The sequence below is a fragment of the Haliotis rubra genome, unplaced genomic scaffold (assembly GCF_003918875.1).
Source record: "Haliotis rubra isolate DU_JTF1 unplaced genomic scaffold, ASM391887v1 Scf1039, whole genome shotgun sequence".
In the NCBI taxonomy this organism is placed as follows: domain Eukaryota; kingdom Metazoa; phylum Mollusca; class Gastropoda; order Lepetellida; family Haliotidae; genus Haliotis; species Haliotis rubra.
In genome coordinates, this window is record NW_025764936.1 from 75,019 (window position 1) to 96,001 (window position 20,983).

Consider the following 20,983-nt stretch of genomic DNA (forward strand, 5'->3'; position numbering starts at 1 on the left):
ATTTCTGATGTTCCCCGCCGTGATATAGCTAGAATATTTGCTAAAACTAAACTCACCCACTACAATATCAATCAATTTGAATCTAAATATCAGCTTAACTTGTTTCACAGCAGCCCGAGCTTCACTGAGAGGCAGGTGTCTTGCTAACTTCGGTTCTGTTGAATCAATGTAGTCAACATACCATCGGTAAAGCACGTCCTGTCATCCGACGACAGCTGGTAACGCCGATCATCCGGGCATTTACATAAGAAGCTTGTAGACTGTGACGTCTGATGAGGCGACGGCAGACACAGATGTGAGCATCCTCCGTTGTTGTCACCACATGCGTTCGATGCTGTGAACCAAAATGTACACTCTGACTAAAGTGCGCGTAGTACTGTCCGTGAACTGCATTATTTCAACTTTAGCCAAGCTAAACTGAACCTTCGTAGCGCTGAACCTTCGTAGCTCCACTGAACCTTCGTAGCGCTGCGACATTCGTAATCCAATGATAAAATATAGATTTACGACAGGTCGTAACGTTACGAACGCTTTGTGGATCTGGGCCCTGGCTTCGTACCAAGCAATACTCCGTGGTGTAGTGGTTAGAGCGTCCGCCCGGAGAGCGGAAGGTCGCGGGTTCGATCCCCGACCGCGTCTTAACAAAAGACGTTAAAATATGCTACTTGTTGGTTTCTGCCAGGCGCTCGGCTTTAATGGGTATAACAAGGACTGGTCGGCTCGGAGTCAGTATAATGTGTCTGAGTGGGGTATTCATGCTTCACTGCGGCATGGCATTTCAGTGGGCTAGCACTATAAAACCAGCTTCTGTCTGGGCTAGTACAAGCAGCCGCACATACACATACACACGCATGCACGTCATCATATGGGCGAAATATTTAAAAGCACGACGTTAAACCCAATTTCACCTCACCTCACCTCACTTATGGAGAATATTTCCGATACACAGTAAAACACTGTGGGACAAGACCTTGGCGTCGTACCAAGCAATACTTGCAGAGAATAGTTTCGATACACAGTAAAATACTGTGGGTCAAGACCTTGGCGTCGTACCAAGCAATACTTACAGAGAATAGTTTCGATACACAGTGAAACACTGTGGGTCAGGGACCTGGCGTCGTACCAAGCAATACTTACAGAGAATGTTTTCGATACACAGTGAAACACCGTTCAATGTCAGAGAATAGTTTCGATACACGGTGAAACAGTTACTTATATATAATTACGTAAAACACCTTAGTTCGACACAACCGAAAATATATGCCTAATGAACGAATACGAAAGGACCGGGTTTTCACTTCGACACAACGATGTTTGAGTGTATGTTGCTTCATAGATGTAAAAGTATCACCTTCTGGTTGTCGGTCAGTGTGGTACACTTTGACATCGTAGGGCCTTCCTCTCCCAGTGTTGATGACTTCAACGGCCTCCCTCGTCCTCTTGTTGACCTTTCTAAGAGTTGATGATCTCAAGTCGCTCCAGTAGAGGAAGTCCTGGAAGGAGTAGCAACATCTGTATCAACACCACCACCACCACCATCATAAGCAGCACGTTCTTATATACCGTATTGCTATGCACCAAGTTGCCTTAAACCACATTTTGTATAGTCTCGTGTGTCAGTGTTATTTGTTGTGTAACAATGTTTCAAGTGTAATAATACCTTGTATATGTGGATAGTTAGTGAGAGGTTATGTTAGAATTGTACTATGTTTAGACAGAAAATAATTCTGTAACACTAGTAGGTCAAAACTCACCTGACATATTCTTATAGGGCAACACTAGTAGGTCATGTCTCACCGATATATTTTTATAGGGCAACACTAGTAGGTCATGTCTCACCTGATATAGTTATAGGACAAGACTAGTAGGTAATGTCTCACCGATATATTTTTATAGGGCAACACTAGTAGGTCATGTCTCACCTGATATAGTTATAGGACAAGACTAGTAGGTCATGTCTCACCTGATATGTTATAGGGCAACACTAGTAGGTCATGTCTCACCGATATGTTTTTATAGGGCAACACTAGTAGGTCATGTCTCACCGATATGTTTTATAGGGCAACACTAGTAGGTCATGTCCCACCTGATATAGTTATAGGACGAGACTAGTAGGTCATGTCTCACCTGATATGTTATAGGGCAACACTAATACGTCCTGTCTCACCTGATATGTTCTTATAGGGCAACACTGGTAGGTCATGTCTCACCTGATATGTTGTTATAGGGCAACCCTAGTAGGTCATATCTTACATCCTACATTATTATAGGGTAAAGATGTAAGCCTGTCTCAGCTGCTATATCGTTATAGAGAATCTGTGTTTGGTTAGATCTGATTTCTCCCGACCTATCGTTTTGGGCAGCTGTAGGTCATGTCTCACCTGAAACATCGTTATAGCAAACATACGTTCATCTGGCGGACCTGGCATTCTGATGACCACTCTGCGGTCACCACCGTCCATGTCGCAGCTGCTCACTCTGTCACGTATAGCGTCCGTCCAGTACAAGCGACGTTCAGCATAGTCTGTTGAAAATATGGGTGGTTTTGTAGAAGTTCTTGTCTCCCTGCTGTGGTTGCATTCATCTTGGTCCAAATCGTTATTTCACCATAAACAATAAGGAGGCAATACAAGTTAAAGTGTATCATACAGAGTGAGAGGGAGCCCCCATTAAATGAGACAATATATTAAAGGGGCACTGATCCACAGCGACTCATGTTTCCCGCCAATCATTTTATAACTTCGTCTAGCCGCTAGATAAGCCTATTATATGAGTGAGTTTAGTTTTATGCCGCACTCAGCAATATTCCAGCTATATGGCGGCGGTCTGTAAATAATCGAGTCTGGACCAGACAATCCAGTGATCAACAGCATCAGCATCGATCTGCGCAATTGGGAACCGAGGACATGTGTCATCCAAGTCAGCGAGCCTGACCACCCGATCCCGTAAGTCGGCTCTTACGACAAGCATGGGTTACTGAAGATCAATATTCTAACCCGAACCTTCACGGGTCGCCAATTATATGAAAAACACACATTTCATCAGTTTGAATCCGTAAACTTAATCAAACTCACTTTGCCATTGCTAGAAAAATGCAAAATAATTACTAACGTCAGTAGGTGTATGCATTTTTAAACTTTACAGCAAATGATGTATTTCTTATGCAACAATGAAGTTCCGTACATATCCTCAAAACAGCGTCGACCTCTTAGCATTTTTAAGCAATTAAAATTGTATACAATACAGCGATTACTACTCTCTTGATGTTACCCATGTTTGGTGATATAAACGTACACCTGTTTGTTTGTCATCATTCACTTGATGGGCAGTTAATGAATTTATAACAGGTATAATTAGTAGTAATAGCACTCAGATTTCCCGACAAAGGTTCCCATTTGGCATTTCTCGTGTTTGGAGTAAATGCTCAACATTATAGATTAAGGTCTGATGTATGTATTACATGTTATGTAATATGCGCAAGGAAGTGCAGCAAAGGAATTGTCAGCTGAGTTAAAAATAATAACACCGACCAAAGGATTAACCGATAACACGTTGATTGATTAATTAGAGAAACTATCACTAGTTATAATTACTTCTTTGAGTGGCATTTAGAAGCTGGTTTGCTGACAGTATCAGAATGGTCATACCCCACTTTGCCGGACAGCTGATGTGATGATCACGGATTAGGAGTAACGGTCCGCTAGTTTGCTGGCTATAGTCTGTTTTCAGTGAGTAGTTGCCACCCATGGCCATAGTCTCATTTGGGGGACATAAGCGATTGGCAAAGTTCGAACTCAATAATTACAAGGCACCAATTTGTTTTGGGTGAACTCGATTTCTAGTAACTAATTTGAGTGAACACGAATTATATCAGCTAAATTGAGTGAAACTTATTTAAATGATTATTTCTGCCATTGTGCCTGTATTCAAAGAATGTAGACATGGTTCCCTCATTACAAAATTCAGTTCATTCCAAATTCATGGGGATCTTGTCTCAGACCTAGTTGGTGTCCCTGTGTTGGAATGATTATTATTTGTGTATATTTATGAACAAAAATCTTTATGTATATTTATGGAAAAATATTTATGCAGATTTATTTATATGTCTTCAGTTACCATTTTCTCATTTTCTGAAGATGTACGAAATGTGTATTTATGAATTTCATCATGAAGAGAAAATACACAAAAAATGTTGAATTGCTGAATAGAAAACATCGAGATGAAGTTATAGTGTGTACATATAGCCGAAAATGACTATAAGTTAATCCCCTATTGTTTAAGGATTATCGCGCATCAGTGAATTTTTATCTAGAACAAAATCGTCCGGCAAAACGGGAACCCCCCATCAGAATCTACACCGAAACGTCCCATCGATTTCAATAAAGAAGTTGTCTATCCATAAAAAAACGTTCCTTACTAGTTATAACGATTTATACATTGTTTGCATATTTGACACGTGACATGGAACAGGTTTCTTTGTCAGATGCAGATGAATGGCATATGGTTCCTTTATGCGGATATTGATGGATACATTCAAGGTAACGGCCTGAGGTTATTGCTATAACTTTAGTCGGTTTTAATTTTGTATATATTCTTTTCTTGCAGCATCCAACAGAATCGTTCCACTTCATTTTTTTCGCCGTGAAGGTCTGTAAGACAGACAACATACACTAGATCGCACTTAGGGCTTGTATTTGAAATATGAATCACATAGGCAGTCAATAAAAGTCTATATATTACATTCATGTAATATATTTGCTAAAACAGATCGTGTACATTTTATGAAGTTCCAAAATGCAGGGCTGTGGGGTAGCCTAGTGGTTAAAGCGCTGGCTCGTCACGCCGAAGGCCCGGGTTCGATTCCCCACATGGGTACAATGTGTGAAGCCCATTTCTGGTGTCCCCCGCAGTGATATTGCTGGAATATTGCTAAAAGCGGCGTTAAACCATACTCACTCACTCACTCTAAAATGCATACAAACATAAAAATAAATTAATTAGGATTATAACACAAAAATATAAACGCGTTCACTAACTTCTCTTTTTGTTCAGTCCTAACATATTTTACCACTGGCAGATGAAGTTCAATATTTTTCATTTGTTATCATAACAATGAAGTTGGAAATAGATTTCATATGTGTTGATCGATGTCAGGATATATCATACATATCATACCAATTGCGCTTGCGGGTGGCGCGACAGTGTTCGCAGCCCAGTCAAGAATTCTGGGATATCATCCGGTTACAAAACAATAGCAAAAGCAACAACCAGTCCCGGGGAATTGCTCTGGATCAGTGTCCCTTTACGTGTATATTTTATTAGCGTAATGGTGAGGAAAATATTGATTACAGGAGACTGTTTGAATATAATTTGCTAATTTGTCATTGATCTAATGTGGATATTTATTGATATCAAATTTAGTTTGAGTTTTCAGGGTTGATCTTCTAATTTCAAGTTTGAGATTTACTCGTAGGTGATCGGAAAAAAAGTCATAGGAAAAAGAATGGAAAAAGTCATAGGAAAAAAGTCATGGGGAAAAAGTCATCTTTTATAAAACATCCTGTTCTCCAGTTATTTAATTTTTTATACTTTATTTTATAAATACTATTTCACTTTCATCTTAAAAAAATCTTCAGTAATAAAAACATCCTGTTCTCCAGTTATTTATAAAAATTATTTCACTTTTAAGTTTGTTTTCCCTTTCGGTTTGATGCTGTAAGCAATTGGATCTTATCAAAACAGGAGAAATGAACATATTATTACTAATAGTTATTTAGTCCTTAAAGGAATATGGGATTAAAAGTCACGAGTCATATGATTGTTTGTATAACTTGCTTTGAGCTTGATGGTATCAAACAGATTGCTTCTTTCTAGCAGCTAATATAAGACACGAGATGAACTGGGACTTCGGTCATCCAAGATGGCGTTACTGACCACACGTAAGGGAGGTTTGACAGTCAGTTATGAAGACTACTTGTACGCAAAGCATTTCTCAAAGAAGAAGAAAATCTGCAGCCCTAAAGTTCGCGCCATGCTTCCATCGAAAGACGGTGACTAGACTCTTCACGGTATTGGATGGAAAATTCGGCTAAATAAAATATGCTGAGACAATTGATGTAGTGCTATTGCAGATGATAGTGTTGTGATCTGTTCATTTTATGATGTCATGTATTACTGGAATAAATACATTAATGTAGGTTCAGATGTGGTTCAGAGAAATTTATGTAGTGCTATTGAAGATAATATTGTTGTGACTTGTTGAAAATATACATTATCAATACTGAATTTTGTTTTAGTTTATGACTTTTTTCCTATGACATATTTTCCTACCCAAAGCTATGACGTTTCTTCTTATCACTCTTTTCCTACATTCTCCTCATCCCCGGGTTTTCAGTTATGTTTGAAGAACGCTGGAGAAGAAGGTTGCAGTGTTTGGGAGTCTTCAGTGCTTTATGTTTGTTCTTGGTACGTTCTTCAGTATCAGTATTCTCAACTAATTTGTCAATCTCACGCCAGTACACATATATCTTCAAAAGGGTCATTGTCAATGTGAAGTGATTAAAATAGAACCGTGGCACTCTTGTGTTCGCTTTTTGCTCTTATACCACAATCCTAATACCAAATATGCCAGTCCATGTAAGGAGCTGACCATTGTGTCTTCACTGTGCCTCTTACCTATAGTAAGACCTTCAGGCCATGTTATATCGGAGTTAATGATGCTGCTGACATTGGTTCCATCCATGCCACATCGCCCAATCATGGCTGGTTTCATCCGGTCAGTCCAGTACAAGTATCTGATTATAACAACAAGAATAATAATTGATTTCTAAAGCGCTATGACAAATTTAAAACCAAATCCATGCACACATATACACACAATCCTGAAAGTTGTGCTGAGTTGAAGAGGTGGGTTTTAAGTAAAGACTTGAAAAGGTCTTTGGGCTTGATGTTTCTTAGTTCAGATGGTAGAGAGTTCCATAACTGGGGACTAGAAACTGAGGAGGCACGTTCAGACAGAACCTGATTGAGTATAGCTCCGCTGTTGGATCGAAGTGCACGTTTAGTAGAACACAGGGAGATCAAGTCCTTAAGGTATCAAGGGTAGTTGTATCATCGTTGAGGCAGTCATGGGTGATAATACAGATCTTGAAAATATTTCGAGAGAAGACGGGATGCCAGTGCAAGGTTTCCAGAGCAGGAGGAATGTGTTCACTACACACCAACAAAGCCTTGATTTCAATAGTTGCCACATGTCTTATGTTATACAAAATGTCATTCAGTTCAAACTATCTAAATCAGTGAAATGCATGTGAATAACAATCTTCACACTAGAGCACTCCAAAGAGGCCAAAGAACATCCGGTTTATTTATATTGCTGACATATTAACTAAAATTGATAGAATCGGTGTTTTTTTAAACTTGGTTAATAAGTATACAGTAAAACCTGCCAACACCGGCACCTGTATAATCCGGCACACTGTCAAAGCCGGCATAAAATGATGAAGACGAGTGTAAATGGCAGCCATGTTGGAAAATGATCGTCACTGTCTAATCCGACACCCTGTCTAACCCGACATTTTATTTAGACAGTTTCACTATATTTACATTAATCAGTTTCACTATATTTACATTAATCCCATTCAGATCGAACGCCAGATATGAAGAGAAGGGGCGGCGGGGTAGCCAAGTGGTTAAAGCGTTCGCTCGTCACGCCGAAGACCCGGGTTCACTCACTCACTCACTCACTCATTAACAGAAGTGCAAACAAAATGACCTGTACGTCTACACTGACACATCAGAGAACATCAATTAGCATATCTGGTGTTATGGTCGGATTGATTGGTAAGGTAAAACGCAAAACGCCAACGAAAAACAATTTCGATCCGATGAAAATTACATATTACAACCGAAAGAACTACATCTTTAGCCGAATTGACTACAGAAGAGAAATAAGTTGATACAAGCAATGCTTTTGATTTTAGCATGTTTCACATAGATGCTGCAATAAGCTCAAGTGGTTTTTGGTTCGATGAAAATAAATTACTTTCTTATAGGATGTTTTAAACCCTACCTTTGCTGAATGTCAAGCGCTATTGCTCGTGGTTTACCCATGCCGTCAACAACCGTTGTGATATACTTCCGGTCCTCTCGGGTCAAAGTCATGACCCTTATGGATTTCCGTCGGCCGTCAGTCCAGTAGAGTGCTTCGTGTACCCAGTCGTAAGCTATGCCAAATATGGAGGAGTTGGAATCCTGATAGATCCGAACTGCTGAATGGAGCTGAAATCCTTCTATTGTTGCCCTAGAGAACATGTAATTATATGTGAATTTCAGTAATTCAACAGGAGCGGTGGGGTAGCCTAATGGTTAAAGCGTTCGCTCGTCACTCCGAAGACCCGGGTTTCGATTCCCCACATGGGTACAATATGTCAAGCCCATTTCCGATGTCTCCCACCGTGATATTGCTGGAATAATGCTAAAAGCGACGTAAAACTAAACTCACTCACTCAGAAACTCAACAACATCAGACAGGCGTCATCGTCGAGCATTCATTCATCTTATAACTTGAAACGATGTTTTAAAGATATACATTCAAGTAGAATTTATAAGGCCTTTACAGTTTGCTATTACGCATAGAAAGATGCATGTTGTATACTTATACACAGTCTAACACCGCTGTGTCGAAGTTTGATGTGTCGAAGTAAAGAGTTTTTCCCTGTGTGCTCTTTTTTAACCATCATTTTGCGGTTAACTATTGGCGGTTAATTATTTTACGTGGGTCCCTTCAACTTCGACTGAAGTATTTGACTTAAATATTATTTATAACGGCATATCGTCAGTCGGGGTCGGGTTGCCCGAAACATGAATGTCAACGTATCCCAGTTACGTCGATCGATGATCATGATTTCATCACCGGATCGTCTGGCCTACACTCGATAACTAACAAACATTATACCCTTGTGTCATTTCCCATAGCAACGAATATTTTAAGTACATGTTTATGCTTTTTGTTCTTTTGTCCGAAAAGAACACAGTATTCTTCCGAACGTTGAAGGTCAAGGACGCCGGACTCCTTATTTTGAGTTTTTTCTTGGTGAATCTGACCAGATTGGTAGATGTGGACGCGATGTCGACTCGCCTGATTTTCTTCCCTTGGGTCAACAAAAGAAAGGCTGTAAGAATGAAACAACAGCATGAATTTCAATGTGAAACACGTTACTCACGAAGTTCCCACTGTGGACCCAATGCTTGGTGAAATTGTTGGAAAAAGTTATCTGAAATACTTTTGTGTTACTTTATGTCTAACCATAGAACGTTCGAATACGGTCACGCGACCACTATTTTGTAAAGATAGATCATATAGTCTACATCAAACTTAGATGTAAGGGTTAGCTGTATAATCGGTTAGTTCAACGTTTTAGAAAAATATGAGTCTCGCCAAGCAACATTGTAAACCAAAAGTCACTGTGTTCTTTAATCTGATTGGTTGAAAATCATGATCGAATGGTATTCGATTCCCGGAAATTCGCTGCGTATTAACACGTACAAACATCGCTCACACTATTGTATTGTTACGTCGTCAGCTGTGATGACGTCATTCAAATCATATTGTGACGTAAAGTCTGAATGACGTCACAAATGAGTCACAAATGAGAAGTTCCAGATGCTACCACGGGAGACATCCGAAACGGCCGGCTGATGACATTTCACTGCTGTACCCGTACTCGATGTCAATGAGTGCAGACACAAAAACTTTGTGGACCTTTTGGTTTACTTTTGTGTTTACAATGTCGATAAACATCATGTGTTGGTCAATTTCCGGGTGTTATTGAGTATTTGAAGCACGGGAATATTTCATTTGAAACCTCTGGCTGACGCCGTCGGTTCCAAATGAATTCCCGTGCTTCAAATACTCAATAACACCCAGAAATTGACCAACACATGATGTTTATCTCCTAAATGACAAGGGACACATGTAGATCATATGCTAATTATTGAGCAGCGTGGGCACGGTTGGCCCAGTAGTCTCGGAGATAATTCATTTCCTCTTCCTGTGTAGGGGCTGTGGGGTAGTCTAGTGGTTAAAGCGTTCGCTCGTCACGCCGATTCCCCACATGGGAACAGTGTGTGAACCCCATTTCTGGTATCAGACTCCGCGATATTGCTGGAATATTGCTAAAAGCGGTGTAAAACCATACTCACTCACTCTTCCTGTTTGGGACAGGCGGTGAAGTCACAAGCTCCGACTTTACTGTGTCCCAAATGATTGCTTTCAGCTGAACTATACAAGCTGGTTACTGATGGGTGAGTTACAACTAAGACTTGATAGGTGTAGGCAATGGTCACTTATATGTCAGATCACGTCTATGTCACATCATGTCTATGTCTGTTCGCATATGTCAGAACACGGGTTCAGATACGGGTTGATATATTAATTCAGCTTTCGTTACAGTATAACAATCTGCATAGGGTTAAGATGGCTGACAGTATTTCTGCGCACTGGCCTATTTACATCTATAGCAATTATCAAAAGGTTTTACTTGGAATGTTCCTGATGCTTATCATGTCACCAACAGTGTGTATATATTCTGTGGAACCTGACAATAGTTCTCCTTACCTTCAGAAATCGTTCTAAATGTCCTGGTGTCGCTGTATAGTTTTCTACGTGATGGTGTACCAGTCTGCCCTGCTGCTGTCCACACACGGACTTGGTAGGATGTACCTGCCTCCAGCCCTTTAATTTCTTGCCAAAGATTCTCCTGTTCTACTGTTACACGGTCCCATCCAGCCTTTCCAAGTTTGCGATATTCCAAGTAATAGTTAGCCACCTCTTTAAGCCCCCCAGCGTCAGGAACAAGCCACGTTACATTAACGGTGGTGAGAGTTGGTACTATGTCATCTATGACTAGACCTACAATGTACGAAATTAATTATTCGCCTGTGAATGAATGTAACAGTTACTATGTGATGATTGACAAAATCTTTATCAGACTTAGGTACAGAACACATTTGTACTTCACTGCCGAGAAAACCTATTGAAATACATACAATAGGTGGATCCGTGTGGACACACACACACTCTTTCTCAAAATTGTGCCCCTTGTTAAGGGGGTTATCGGAATAGATTCGGGTTTTTCTGTTTAGTCAATTGCATCCGGTCACGTCTCACTCTCTGATCTTGTAGATCAACCCGTAATTGTTCAGGTAAGTCGTGAAACACTGTCAATTTTTTTACTTCATTTCCAACTTTTATTACTATTGACTTACGTGTATGAGGTTTCACAAAAGGATGCTGGTGGTTAAGCCTACCTGGCGTTTCTTCAGCCGTGCGAATGTCAATGAAGAACTCCTCACCCCGCCCAACACGTGTCATGCCCCACACGTACACACGGTACACAGTGTCGGGGGTCAGACCTCCAAGCCACATGCGCCTCTCTGTAACAATCTCACTGATCTCCAGATCACCAAACTCAAGACCTTCATCTGAAACAACACATTATGATATATGATTCCAAACAAAAACAATACTGCCTCTAAAATTCCATATAATCGCCATACATAAGTACATGCATCCATATTTGACGCCATTAACAAGCACAATAGACGATATTTCATGTGTCTGGTGAAATATGATGTATTCTATATATTATATGCTTCCAATTTTGTTTAATTGAATTTAAACACTAACAATTATTCCGAGGAAATTTGATTAACGAAATCCTAATTCTCCAAACGGTAAACTAAAGACTGTTCACTTCTTTGTTAAGAAAATAGAGTAACAATCGAGAAAACACATATCTGGATCAATCCTTTTACTTATTGTCATTGTTTGAATTAGATCAGCACTTACAACAATATCCATCAAACGATCCTTTTGTCTTAGCGTAAATGTCAAAGTCGGTGCTAGCGCAAGAATACATAAGAACCACAAAAACACGGCTGACCGAGAGAAAGGGAAGAGTGCGATTGAGAAAGAAATCAACTATTTACTGTGTCAATGAGCATAAATACAGGTAATGATTGTTGCCAGTCGAGTGAAAGGTCACTTGTACTTCAACTGTCTGTGTTAAACGATGCCAGCACGCAACTTATGTTTTTTCAACAGAGCTAAACTTGCACGAAATGAGACATGGACTCATGAACTGAATGAATTGGCGATTGGCTGATCGGTGCGTGTTTTCTTCGCAAGAGATTGGAGAACCAAAGCCTATTTGTTTGAGCGGCATTCTAGAAGTTGGTGGTATAGAGATGACAAGACTTTATGGATGATCATCTTCATTATTTTGACAATGGCGACGTTTCTGTATAGATTCTTATACCATATGCTTGAAAACGCTACAAGAACCTATACTGAAACGTCGCCATTGTCAAAATAAAGAAGATGATCATCCATAAAGTCTTGTCATATCTAAACCGAAGCCTAGGCTTGCTGACCAAATGCATTTGGTGAAATGCATCTGTGTACATTGCTATATATTGCGATATGTAACAAGATACAGCACGGAAAACTATGTTGAGCCATGAGGTAGTTCAGGTAAAGCGATATTTTCACTCTGATGAAAAAATCAAATTTCTGTCATTGCAGTGAAATTATCAGTTTTCTCAAACTCAGAAATTCAAGTCTTTCACACTTTCACACTAATTAATATGATTCCATATCGAAACTCATAAACTCAGAATCGAGATATTCGCTATACATGCATTGTCAATATTTCACACCATTAAGAAACACAATAGATGTACAGAATAGCACATACTTTAAAACTGTGGTTCTGAAAATAAGGATGAAACCTGGGACCTAAATTTTATGTGTATGAAATTGCTAAACGCTCCCTGGAACAAAGAAGTTCATGAAGTCACCTTTTCAAAAGAAAGTCTTTCAAAGTTGCTCAAAACCAATACACTGTAGGGTTCGAGAACAAAACGTCAATCCACACTGAAAAGATCGATCATCAAACGTTATTCAAACCTGAGTGTATGTGCTAATCACGAATCAGAGCTCGTGAGTCTTTGTGTGACCTTGACTTAGTAAGTAGTACCTTTAGTGTCGAACCCTGCAAGATTCATGCACATTTACATCCTGAAGCAAAAGGGTTGTTTTCACTGAGAGTGGCGAAGAAGCGAAGAGAGATGAAAGGAGAAGGTATTGATGCCGATAACGAACCCTTCATGTAGCCGACCTGGTAGCCAATGACGATACCGTTTGGTTCCCCAGGTTGTCCCCACTCCAGCTCGATATCTTCTGAGCCTCGGTAAGTTATATTTACGTCCTCTACTGAAGAGGGCACTGTAATAGAATAGAAATATGCTAAGTAATGTGTTTGTTTCAGAAAGGTCACTGTAATACCTGAAAGAGCTTTTGGTACTTTTGTTTTGGATATAGTTCCTTTCTTATTCAGATAATAAATAACATTTTCGAACACTATTCAAAGAATAAACATACGAAGTAGGTTGTACATTGATTACCTCCTTCTGCTGTTGAGAAGCGGAGGATGTTGCTGCCTTCAGAGCTGAAGTAGGTGTTGACAACCACTACATCGGCCTCAATATGAGAGTAAGGCGGCAAACTGTGGACGTCAACCCAGACTTTGTTTCCTGTACGTCTCAACATCTGTTTACTGTTAGCTTCTGTACGGTCCGGGATAAACACCTCACGGAGGCTTGTCTCCTTCTGGTTCCTCTTCCAGTGGCGAATCTGTAACCCAAACAATGTCCATCAATAAAAAATAATGTCTTCAAATAGAACCAAAATCATTAGATGCACCCAATGCCATCAATGTGTAATCATACCATGAAATAGAGTGAGTGAGGGTGTGTGTTTTTTATCAATATTCCGGCAATATCATGGTGGGGCACAACAGAAATTGGCTTTACACATTGTATCCACATGGGGAATCGAACCCTGGTCTTCGGCATGACGAGCGGACGCTTTAACCCCACCGCCCTCAAATAGAAAAATGTCTTCAAACAGAAAGAAAGGCAACAAAAGACAATATCCATTGTCAAAATGTTGGAAGTTTTATTCGGGTCCAGAGAAAGAAAATTTCTTGGTGTAAGTTGAGGACAGGTTCAGAGGGTCAGAGATGACAACTATCAATATTCTAAACAATTACAGCAGGAATAAAGTGACAACAAACCATTGAATTGATAATCAAAGTTTTGTACTAAGGTCTGTAAAATAACACTTTGCAAATCACATGCAAAATTAATGATCAGTGAAGTATCATTCAAAGATTGCAATTGTATTTACTACAAGTGATACATATACTTTCAATCCTCTATTGTAAAAGACTTATTGAAGTTTGCATGGCAGAGGGTGCACATATCTGTCTCACCCATTCACTCTATACCTTGTAGCCTCTGTACTCTCCACGTATCACCTCAGCGCTGGTGCTAACGGGATCCCAGCGAAATCTTGCACTTGTTGCAGTCACGTTCCTTTCACTGGCGAGTTCAAAGTTGGTAGGAAGAACAGTTGGTGCTGTGAAAATCGATTGTTCATTACATACTCACATTGGGCTATTTTCAAACCTAAGATTTGATGCAGATATTGATGCACAGTTCGGAAATTGACAACCTTAAAATGATTGATAGTAACTTACCACCTTCACCAGAATACCCAGTGATAGCCTGGGCATGAACGAATGGACGTCCCACAGAGTTCCGTGCTTTCACTTGTATTATATATATGGTTTGTAGACGGTGCCCGTGTATATCTCCTTTCTGCCTACAGTGTAGTCGTGTTCCATAAAGTTCATCAAGATGTCTCCATCCTTCTCCTTCACCTCAATGCTATAGGAGAAGTCAGGAGCATTGTGTTCAATCTGAGGCATCGTCTGTGAACATATCCCATCTATTACAATAACATCAGTTTTTGTGTTGGTGGTAAACAAGCATGTACCTGTGAAAGGTGTCATAAAGGTGTAGAGACCCATGGCTGCTTACCTGAGACATAGATCAAATTGTTTTTGGGATCCCAATAAAATATAACTAATAATACAGCGTTTGAAATTCCCGCCTGCCCGACCGTACGGAACGGTCTATATTCATCTCGGATGGTCAAATTTCAAAAGTAGCCTGTCCGGTGGTCTGCTAGATGTTTTTACCCCTAACAGTAAATATTTCATAATATCAGACAGGTTCTCTGGTCGTCAGTTTGAGGTGTTTAATGTATTATCTAAAACTACTTACGATTGGACAGTTCATTTTACAATGACCAATCACAACACATGCACTTTCAGTTTACCTAAACTCGGTGCATTGCCTGTTAGTGCTATGTTGTTCATTGCGATGCTTGCAAACAGTAAAGTATTCAGAAACCTTATTTTTGTTGTCATTGTTGAAAACCGGACAGGCAAGTTTGCATCCGTACTGGTATTTTTTTTTAAGTTACCAGTCTGGCTGTCTGGCTTGGAATTTGGGGAGTTTTAAACACTGAATAATACAACTAAAATATGTGACCTAGGTGCGCTAATATAACCGACCATGACTTCCAACTTCAGTTGAACAATAGATAGTTCTTGACAAAGATCCAATATCTGTATCAAACATTGCACTGCACCTTTCCTCAAAACCAAAGAAAAAAAAGCCATCTGAAAAAAATCCATTCCCAGATTGTGAAGTTACTGGTTGAAAAAATGTGATATTGGACTTTTTGTCGAGCTCAAGAGATGTATTGTGATAATTCTCGATAAACTAAAAATATATAGAGGATACTAAACTCGCTTCCGTGTAATACCATTTTTATTAAACGAGTTAAAGATTTGGTATCAAACGAGCGAAAGCGAGTTTGATGCCTAATCTTCCACGAGTTTAATAAAAGTGGTATTTCAGGGAAGCGAGTTTAGTAATCTGTTTATTATTCTCCAACATAAATTGATAGAAACTGCCTACGTAGTGTGATGACTCTCAGCTTTCCACGAGTCAAACAACGTCTAATACCATTGTGACAGAGGTATTAGCATTGTGACGTCATAACTGTAAACCATTATGACTCCATACCTCTAGCGGTATTACACTAGTGTAAGATTGCTGTAAAAATATTACACTGCAGTATCTTCCAATGAATGAAATTATCATCCAAAACTGTGTGCCACAGGAGATATCGCTTGTGTGAGATCAGACGATATCTCGTAGGAGATATCGTTTTGACAGTAGATTTTGTACAATGCCCTGGCAATGCTATGACGCCATGAACTTGATGACGTCACAATGCTATGACATCACTGCACTGCAAATCTAATGGCAGTACTGTGTTCAGAGTAGGGTGGGTATTGCAGAGAATTTTCATATAGCGATATATTGCGATGCGAAAGCATATATTGCGATATGTATTGCAATATATTGCGGAAGTTTGTTTTTTTTGTAACAATAAACTACATATAATCGAGTTAACGCTTTATTTATAAAGCAAAAACACAACAAAATCACTATGCTTGATTAAGCTTTAATAAAAACGTTTAACCATGACAAAATAAAAATATAAATTATAATTGGCACAAATGAAACAAGGAAAACATCAACAGAGTAGTGACTAGTTTGAACTACTTTCTCCACTCTCAAAAAAAGCCCTGAGATTTTAGACAGCAACTTGACCTAGTCAGGACATATCTGGGATCATTGGTCATTAATGAGTAAATATTTAAAACATTCAGATCCAAAACACTGCGGAACACTTGAACAAAAATTACGAACACAACTTCAAACAGGGTTATCGCTAAAACGGCACCAAAGCAGAACGGCAACAAATTTGTATGGTCAAAACGGCACCATATTGGCGAAAACGGCTACTGATTTCTGGGCTTAAACGGAACCATATACCGAACTTAACAATCCAGTTAAATGTAAAATATTTGAAGGGCCTTTAGAAGTGGAATGCATATTAAAAAGTAAGATTTATGGGTGTCAACTTCATACACAATATAGAAGTTGACATCCATAAATCTTGCTTTCTCAGTTAATGTAATTTTCACCACGATCATTCCCACCACCATTACCACAGTTAAAAAATTGCAACGATCATCAAGGTTTCCGAGTGTTACGAAGTTTTCCAAATGCATGTCAAAATACCGGTTTTCGATCAGCGTATCGCAATACGTATCGTTTTCATGTCTGAACCGGTTAATACCAGTAAACCGGTTATATTGCGCAGCCCTAGTTCAGAGATGAACATTTTTCATTGAAAATTAATGAGGAGTGATATTTGATGATAAATAGAATCTCCCCCTCGTGTCTTCTGTTATCAAATATATCATCAATCGTTGATAAAAGTAAAAATATCCCCGGTAAGCTTCGGATATTTGTTACTTTATCAACTCGTGGTGATATATTTCATAACAGAAGACACCGGGGATTCTCTATATATAACTCAAGGTATTGGTTGAACAAAAATTCTCTCGAGTTTTTTAAACTTCAACATAATATTGATGCATAGATTAGCAAATTGGAACTTTCTACTGCACCTCAAGATGATTTCCATATTTGAACTCATTTTGACCAATCAATTATGAAAATACCTTATTTACCCCCCTGCGTAAAATGAGTTATTTTCATTTTTGCTGTAATATTTTAGAGCTGAAAGAGCTACAATTTTGCCCCCGTCCGGATGAGGACCTCTAAAGCCCTGTCAATGTTTCAGTTGCCAATGTCAAAGGTATAAGTATATCTCTATGCACCATTAGTACTAAACAACATAGCCTATTTGAAATTACAACCACTGTATGTGGCAGTTGTTTTTTAATTAAAATAACCAGGTCACATTCCAGTGTACAGTCATTACAAAGTTTGAAAAAACAGAACAGGTTTTCTTGTTAACTTCAAGTACTGACATTGAACTTGTCTGACTCACCTCCCATTCAACCACCAAGAAGTTGGTCTTGTCTCCAACAGTCTTGACATTCCGTGGATGTCGGTCTGGTCGACTTGGAGGAGTCCTACACTTAGCCGGAGATATATCACCTGGTTCACCTTCACCAATCATGTTGAAGGCCTTTACACGGAAACTGTATATCGCCCAAGACGAAAGTTGTATCCGAGTTGAGCGACTGTCAGAAGAGGTCCTGGCACCTACTATCCACTCATTGGGTGTGAATGATGTATTGTATTCCACGATAAAACCCAGGAGAGGGGAGACGTTCTCTTGAGTCTTGTCAAATGACCATTCTACATTGGCATGATTGGCAAAGCATGCTGTTATGACCACGTTGTCAGGAGCAGCTGGGTGAGCTGGAGAAAAGAGATACCTTAAGAAGTAGCAAGTGTTATATAAGTACAGACACTAGTACTTTGAGGTGTGGATTCTCATCTACATATAGGACCAAAAACTGTAAAAGTGAGGCAAACAATCATCAGCATACAAAGTCAGCGATCTAACCCACTCAGCCATCGAGGCTCAACATGATTCTCTAGATCACGTACTTTGTGCACTATTCTAATAGGTTCAAGTTGACAAGACTCCCAAGACCGAACGCTACAGGTACACAATGCATCCTTTCCGAAAGAGATCAAAAGTAAGAAGTGTGAAATTGAGGATTACTCTTTCTAAGTTAAGTGCAGAAGAATTATTCCAACTTTTATGGGAATAAGGAGCCTTCAGAAGGAGTAGCTCAACAGGAAGAAGGTCCAAAAATATGGAACAAAAAAACATGATTTAACAGGAAAATGAATTTAGGTCGGCCAACAGTAGTAGGTGCGTTGAAGAAAATTGATCAACAAGAAGAAGGATCATTTGGTCTAAGAATAGGAAAAATATATATGGACTCATTCATTCAGCAATAAGAATGACTTATGTGTTTCAAGAATGAGGAACATTAAAACGGACTAGTTTGTTCTATTAAAAGTATAGTTTAGAAGAATTTGTTCAACAAAAGGAAAGATTGTTTTGGTCAAAGAAGGAGGGCCATTTAGAAGGAATAGTTCAAGAAGAAGGCTTTCGGTGTAAATTAGGTGGGCTGCATCTTGCGGAAGATGATTTATAAAGGAGAATCGCTAATTACGTTTTGACTTACCGCTAACCTGAAGTTTTGCAGTGGCCGTGGCATTGTTAATGCCCCTGTATGCAACACACGTGTAGTTGGCTGTATCGCTACTGGTGACATTAAGGATGGTAAGGCTACCTTCCTCAATCTTAACCTGAGGATCGCCCTCCTCAATACGGACTCCATTGCGCAACCATTTATATTCCACAGTCTTCCGTGGGCCAGCTCTTGCTCCACATGTAAATACAGCCTCATTGCCTTGAACTAATGCAAGGTCACGTGGTCCAGTATGTATCTCAATTGTTTCTGGAGAAAAGTAAAAACACGTAAAATGAATATCAAACACATGATGGATGAAATGGTTTATTATTATCAACATGTGAGAGCTTTTAAAAAACATGTCTGGAGAATATAAATACTATGGTGTCTCATTGTATGCAAACAATTCAATGCATCTGATCTGAGTTAACGAGATGTGATGCACCATATTTGTCAATGACTATGAAAATCACGCGTTTCCCGATATCTAGAAGTAAATATTTGCATTCTTAAGTTTACTCTACTGCAACTCTTGAACGGTCAGTCTTATGGATATAAATGGTAGAGTTGAAGCTGGCATGATCAAACCCTGAAATTACATTACAGTACAGCAAAATACAATCATGTAATGTAGGTTTTCAACATAGTACACACGCTTATAAACTGAACAAAAGGGTTGAGGTAAGGGTGACAAAAATGGAAACGGTGGCACTACGAGTTAGCTCTATGTAAACGTTCAGTTATCTCATATCTCACGAACAGTATCAGATGACAGAAGGCATGTAAAGATATATTGACATGCTCCAACGTGTATCAGATGACAGGAGGCATGTAAAGATATATTGACATGCTCCAACGTGTATCAGATGACAGGAGGCATGTAAAGATATATTGACATGCTCCAACGTGTATCAGATGACAGGAGGCATGTAAAGATATACTGACATGCTCCAACGTGTATCAGATGACAGAAGGCACGTAAAGATATATTGACATGCTCCAACGTGTATGAGATGACAGGAGGCATGTAAAGATATATTGACATGCTCCAACATGTCTCAGATGACAGAAGGCTCGTAAAGATATATTGACATGCTCCAACGTGTATCAGATGACAGGAGGCATGTAAAGATATATTGACATGCTCCAACATGTATCAGATGACAGAAGGCACGTAAAGATATATTGACATGCTCCAACGTGTATCAGATGACAGAAGGCACGTAAAGATATATTGACATGCTCCAAAGTGTATGAGATGACAGGAGGCATGTAAAGATATATTGACATGCTCCAACATGTATCAGATGACAGAAGGCATGTAAAGATATATTGACATGCTCCAACATGTATCAGATGACAGAAGGCATGTAAAGATATATTGACATGCTCCAACGTGTATCAGATGACAGGAGGCATGTAAAGATATATTGACATGCTCCAACATGTATCAGATGACAGAAGGCACGTAAAGATATATTGACATGCTCCAACGTGTATCAGATGACAGAAGGCACGTAAAGATATATTGACATGCTCCAAAGTGTATGAGATGACAGGAGGCATGTAAAGATATATTGACATGCTCCAACATGTATCAGATGACAGAAGGCATGTAAAGATATATTGACATGCTCCAACATGTATCAGATGACAGAAGGCATGTAAAGATATATTGACATGCTCCAACGTGTATCAGATGACAGGAGGCATGTAAAGATATATTGACATGCTCCAACATGTATCAGATGACAGAAGGCACGTAAAGATATATTGACATGATCCAACGTGTCACTGGTGGCACTCAGTGTCTTACTAGTAGAATGTGGCAGTGGTACGAAACCTCTTGAATTGCCTATACACCAAACACTGCCCCTCACAACTCAGAGGCGGAATAGATAGCTTGTAAACCTTGATAAGTATAGATTAAATGATCAGGGACCCGATCCACAAAGAGATTGTAGGAC

General features: G+C 39.4%; 2 protein-coding genes across 2 annotated transcripts in view; both read right to left on the reverse strand.

Annotated features, from left to right (window-relative positions):
* Nucleotides 1-1,452: 1,452 nt before the first annotated feature.
* LOC124273933 (low-density lipoprotein receptor-related protein 4-like) lies at nucleotides 1,453-14,681 on the reverse strand. The gene is made up of 11 exons (XM_046709277.1): nucleotides 14,604-14,681; nucleotides 14,352-14,482; nucleotides 13,468-13,696; nucleotides 13,166-13,288; nucleotides 11,311-11,484; nucleotides 10,619-10,912; nucleotides 8,996-9,173; nucleotides 8,072-8,302; nucleotides 6,676-6,794; nucleotides 2,408-2,524; nucleotides 1,453-1,493 (listed from the first exon to the last, which is right to left on the reverse strand). Exons 3-11 carry the CDS (start codon nucleotides 13,610-13,612, stop codon nucleotides 1,453-1,455), a joined length of 1,422 nt encoding a protein of 473 aa, XP_046565233.1. The 5' UTR covers nucleotides 13,613-13,696; nucleotides 14,352-14,482; nucleotides 14,604-14,681.
* The window catches only part of LOC124273942 (protein sidekick-2-like), a 33,963-nt gene continuing 27,661 nt past the window's right edge, over nucleotides 14,682-20,983 (reverse strand). The window contains exons 17-19 of the mRNA XM_046709288.1: nucleotides 19,008-19,283; nucleotides 17,849-18,225; nucleotides 14,682-14,837 (exon numbers count right to left, since the gene is read on the reverse strand). Coding sequence (XP_046565244.1) covers nucleotides 14,682-14,837; nucleotides 17,849-18,225; nucleotides 19,008-19,283 — 809 coding nt within the window. The remainder of the gene's footprint in view (nucleotides 14,838-17,848; nucleotides 18,226-19,007; nucleotides 19,284-20,983) is intronic.